A 5864-nucleotide genomic window follows, 5' to 3' on the forward strand; every position below is an offset into this window, starting at 1 on the left:
CCCTCCGTGCCTTTATAACAGAATGGTCTGAACTGTCGTATGTATGTAATGTAATGTAATGTATGTATGTATGTATGTATGTATGTATAGAGCTGTTACACTGTATCTCTGTCCATGGTTCTGGGTACACACTACCAACCTGATGTCACCACTACAGTCTATTACAGTGCGTCTCTGTACTGAGGGAATTGACAGGAACATATTTAATGTGACTAGTTGTGATAGGTTTATGTTTGGCGATACTGTAATGCCGTCTTTGTTTCCATGGCTGGGTGAGCTACTCCGGCATGTCTGATGCTTGTATCCCCAGGGTTTCCTTAAGTGTTTCAGCCCATTTGCTTTGTTTCTTATTAATTTATGCGGCGACTATAATTACATTTGCATAGTGATTGTTTTTGTTTCCTTGTTTTTGCAGCCTCAGGTTAACGAACTGTTGGAGACTAATATGATTCCTTAATGGAAAATCACAATTAGTCCCCTCCCCTCCCCCTCAACGATTGAAAATAGCAGCAGAGAATGTTACACGTTAGTTGGGACTGGCCTAGTTGGAGGGAGGGGAGCCCTAATGATGTATTATTCAGGCTTCATTTTTGGCAGTGCTAGGGTGTTAGCAAGAGCGAGAGTGATGTTGAGTTTTGACCCCTGTTAACCCCTGACTGTTGTCCCTGCAGGTCTGCGGATGCTGCTGCTCTCAGGCTGCTCCTGGGTGGCTGTGTCTGCCCTCTGCACCGCCAGCTGCCCGCTGCTGAGGACCCTGGACGTCCAGTGGGTAGAGGGGCTCAAAGATGCCCAGATGAGGGACCTGCTCTCACCCCCCACAGACAACAGACCAGGTATATTCCCACCATCCTCCAGTGTGTTAGAATTGTTCATTCGAAATGACACAACGACAAGGTTTACTATACTGTATAAACACTCTACAAGGTAGCCATTCCACTCAAGGCTGGGTCCATCAACAACCAAACTTCCCGTGCAGGTGCACTCTTGACAGAGTGATAGCCCCGTAATAACAGAAATATAGGGATACTTAAAACATGAACTTAACAAGAATGACCATCTGGACACGTGGCGTGAAGTTCTGAACAGCATGTCCGTGTGTTTTGCGATCCAGTCAGGCTGCTGCAGCCCATCCATGTCAGGTCTTGCTGTGCTCTCTGGTGCCCCCTTGTGGCTGTCTTTACAGGCCACACAGCTGGAAACACTTGGACCTGATTGTGCTCCGAGTAAGGAAGCTTTAAAACAACTTGACACATTCAATCTCTCCGTCTCTTTCTGTCTCTCCCTCTCTAGGTCAGCTGGACAACAGGAGTAAGCTGCGGAACGTGGTGGACCTGCGTCTGGCCGGGCTGGACATCACAGACACCTCCCTGCGCCTCCTCATCTGCTACACGCCCCAGCTGACCAGACTGGACCTGAGCTACTGCAACCACGTCACTGACCAGTCAGTCAACATCCTGACCGCTGCAGGGACCACCACCAGAGACTCGCTCACTGACATCAACCTCTCTGGTAGGAGGATACAAGGCCGTGTCACAATGCCTACTATCACTACGGACAATGACTATGTCAGAATGTCCCTACAGCCTACTGTTTACTGAAAGTATTTACTACTAACAGTAACAGTACTAGTCACTAGTTAGAACATATTGGTTTAGAATCCAGACACAGCCATTGACTGTTCGTTGCAACGTTCATTTGTTGCTTCATGGCATGTTTCCTATTCATCGGTCATGGCATGTTTCCTACTGAGATGAATGCACCCCCCCATAAAGACATGTAAGGAGCCCATGGATGCCAATATAAATATAGGGCTGGGCGATAGGGCCTAAAAATCATGTCTTGATTTTTTTTCCTAACTTATGGGCGGTTCACAATATCTTTCTAGAATTTCTAGAACGTTTTCTCTCAATAAGCTTTGTTGCACAATTAACAGACAACACACCTCATTTCAAACCGTCAGGAATAATCGAATGAATTCAGGGCTTGTTAAGTTACACCTAGGCTAAATAGAAGCCTTCCACAACCATAAGACCCACTAATAATGTAATTATTTTATTAAAATAGTTTAACCTGCTTTTGTGGTGTTGCAATAATCATTGATCTGGCATTCAAGTCTGTGAATGACAATGCCCTTTTTGTTACAAAATTACCCAGAACCATGCGTAATGCAAATCCACTAATGATGACGAACTTCTTGAGGCGGACATTAAAGAAAATGAACAGAAGTCTCATAAACAATATCTCAAACACAAGCCCACGTGCTAGTGAGGAGCCAGCTAATATTCATATTTCAAGTCTAACCAACTTGGATCTATTTGTTTGCTAAAAAAGCAGAACAGTTGAACTGTTATGAACACACCCTCCTGTCCGTCTCTAACTGTGTGAACAACATAGTGATTCTGTTGGACCAAACCTCAAATGCAAATAGCTAGATGAAACTGATTGTTGTCAGAGAGGAAGAAGCTATTTTGTCATGACTGGCAAGGGGAGGGACTTGGGGTCTGTTTCCGAGTAGAAATGTGCACGCAGCACAGAAGGTGCGAAGGACACGAGTCCAAAAAGACAGACGCTCAAAAACATTTTTATTTTTTTATTATTGTGATAGACATTTGGAACACCGCGCTAAAACATACATTCAAATGAATTATATCGATTGCGCAGCCCTATATAAATACCTTTATTTCTGTCTATTTGTGATGCGCTATTGGAGCCAATGGGGCGGAGTAAAACTCGGGCTCACAGTCCCCCCTGAGTGAAGCGCCACTACAAACACCATAACTGAAACACCCCCCATGTTCCTCCACTCTGAGTGGACCCTTAAAGGTTAAAGGTTGGATCAATGAGAGACGGACATTCCCATTATGAGACAGTCAGGGGGAACCCTGTGGTAGTCAGACTAATGATGCCTCTGGCACCACTGATGTCTTCTCCACTGTCAGTCACTCACTGATGGAACCACTTGAACGCTTGTTAATGGAGGTAGCCATCACCCATTGACAGCACTTGAAATCCCCATGCACATGACTATGGTGAGGTTTTGGTTAGAATCTTATATCCTAGAAAACAAAACGACCGGTAGGTATATAGGAGGAGCCTATCTGTCTGTATACGTACTGAAGATGCTGAATGGTCTCCAATTACATCAACCTATCTTCCTCCTCCCTCCCCTCTGCAGTGTGCAACAGAGTCACGGACCAGTCGCTGACCTACTTCAAGCGCTGTGGAAGCATCTGTCATATTGACTTGCGCTACTGCAAGCAGGTGACCAAGGAGGGCTGTGAGCGGTTCGTTGCTGAGATGTCAGTGAGTGTACAGTTTGGACTTGTAGAGGAGAAACTACTGCAGAAACTCTGTTAGTGGTTGAGAGAGAGACTGCGCTGTGTGCACTCGCTAGTTAGGACACCCGTTAGAATAAGGAACCGTCAAAGGTGGCGTTATCGCCATGGAGAAAGTGTTGTATTTGATATAGGACATTTTCCAAGTGACTGTGGCTCTGCTACTCATTGAATGCCTCTTGTGCTGCTGAAACAGTGTTTTCCAAAACAGGAGTTTCAACATGTAAGGCCACCGAGCATTACTGGACATTTGACAAAGCATGTTTTCCCCCCCCGTTCTGTCTTTGCCAAGATATTGACGTTTTTTTCTTCTGCAAATGAACAGGCAGTGTACGTTCACAATGGTTAAGTTTGACTTCTTTTGTTTAGTATGTACTGTTGTTGCAGTGCACAGTTTATGCATTACACATCAATATTTTTGTATCAGAAAGTGTTTCATACTTTTATGTGCAGTGTTGAATGCACTGATTTACAGCACCATTTTTGATGGACAGTATTCAATCCGTCTCTTTTTTATTGTTTAGGCTGTAGATTTATGCCAAGAGCAGTAGCTTGTTTTCTGTACGGCTGTTTTATATTTAATTTATTTAAGTGCTGATGTTCAGTTTGATGCGTGTAATTGTCTGTACAGTCCACAGATACGTTCTTCTTTTCATGTTTTACTCAACTTAAATTTCTAAATATCTAGAAAGAAATCTATTTGTACTGTTTGACAAATAAATATGACTGTCCTTTCCAAGGTTTTATCAAGTCCGTATGAGTAGGCACCAGTGACTGTTTGCAAGAGGAAGCATCATAAGGCTGATTCAAAGTCTACTACTGCATACTGAGTATCTGTCCGTCTCCATATACTAGGCCGGTGTGACATTATCATGGTCTGTGTTGTTTATTTTTTTTTTACAAGGGATTCTCACACCTATGGATGCAAGTTTTAAGTAGACACTTGCTTTTGAATGAAACCAATACAGTATGTACACTGAGTGTACAAAACATTAGGAACAGCCTCAGTTTGTCAGGCCATGGACTCTACAAGCTGTCGAAGGCATTCCACAGGGAGGTTGGCCTGTGTTTTCTCTCCAATGCTTCCCACAGTTGTGTGAAGTTGGCTGGATGTTCTTTGGCTGGTGGACCATTCTTGATACACACTGGAAACTGTCGTGTGTGAAAAACCCAGCGCCGTTGCAGTTCTTGACACTCAAACCGGTGCGCCTGGCACCTACTACCATACCCTGTTCAAAGTATAGGTGGCTGGTGGCACTTTAATATGGGAGGACGGGGCTCATAGTAATGGCTGGAACGGAATACATGGAATGGTATCCAACATGATTCCCATTCCATTGACTCCTTTCCAGCCATTATTATGAGCCGTCCTCCCCGCCCAAGCCCCCTGTGGTTCAAAGCCACTACATCTTTTGTCTTGCCTATTCACCCTCTGAATGGCATACACACAATCCATGTGTCGATTGTTTCAATGCTTAAAAATCCTTCTTTAACCGGTCTCCTCCTTTCGTCTACACTAATTGAAGTGGATTTAATAAGTGACATCAATAAGGGATCATAGCTTTCACCTGTATTCACCCGGTCAGTCTGTCTTGGAAAGAGCAGGTGTTACTAATGTTTTGTACACTCAGTGTATATGATCTAATAATACGAACTGGGGTACTGTACGGTCAGTGTCTGACAGGTAACTAACTACTTTATATTATACCTTAATTACACTGGTCGTAAGTAGTGGCTTATTTTTGTGTATGCAGGCTATTATTAGACTATATACACTGAGTGTATAAAAAAAAGGGTATGTACAGGAAAAGACAAAAGTATGACTACTAGGGGCTCCTAATTTATGTTTTGATAAATCTCCTTTTTGTATGTGGACAGGCCTAACTACCAATCACCATGTCTTCCCTGTGTGGTTGGGAAATGTATTAGTATATAATTGGTTCAACTGTATATACTGTAAATCTTACGCTTAGAGAAACTAGTTTGTGACTTTTGAGTTATTAAAAACTCATCCTAAATACTGAGCTCTCTATTTTTGGTCACTTTTTTTCCCCCACAATCGTCTTAATTTATCTTTTTGTTCATAACCAGTCTGTGCAATATGTAAACAAAATGTGTGAAATATGTTTAAAATGTCATACATTGGAATATCTATGAATGTTTTTTAGGTTCTGAAATAAATACCTTAAACATCAAATTTAGAGTATTATGCCATTCTGTCAACATTGAACCGGGAATAAACAATGAATTGGTAACCAGTCGGATACAGCGAGCAGCGTTACGGGATATCTGATTATTATTTTATGGTATAAATCTTGTAATGACCAAAATAAGAAGTTCAACATTCCAAAGATCCAGGATTCCATTGAATGCTCATATAACTCATACTTTAATATCATATAGCTGCCTACAAGTGACATCTTTTTGAGAAGTAGCAGGATTATAATAAACATGTAAACACAGTGAGAGTGTTCACTACCGTGCGTGATGTATAAATGGATCCCAGCAGGTAAGAACAAGAAATCCTCC

General features: G+C 42.5%; 1 protein-coding gene across 9 annotated transcripts in view; it reads left to right on the forward strand.

Moving 5' to 3' along the window:
• The window catches only part of kdm2bb (lysine (K)-specific demethylase 2Bb), a 49522-nt gene extending 43990 nt beyond the window's left edge, over positions 1-5532 (forward strand). For all 9 annotated transcript variants that reach the window (XM_014130805.3, XM_082955300.1, XM_014130773.3 and 6 more), the window contains 3 exons: positions 672-833; positions 1291-1509; positions 3176-5532. In XM_014130805.3, coding sequence (XP_013986280.2) covers positions 672-833; positions 1291-1509; positions 3176-3357 — 563 coding nt within the window. In that variant the 3' untranslated portion in view covers positions 3358-5532. The remainder of the gene's footprint in view (positions 1-671; positions 834-1290; positions 1510-3175) is intronic.
• The last annotated feature ends 332 nt before the right edge of the window (positions 5533-5864 follow it).

Source organism: Salmo salar, chromosome 01 (assembly GCF_965601325.2).
Source record: "Salmo salar chromosome 01, fSalSal1, whole genome shotgun sequence".
NCBI lineage: Eukaryota > Metazoa > Chordata > Actinopteri > Salmoniformes > Salmonidae > Salmo > Salmo salar.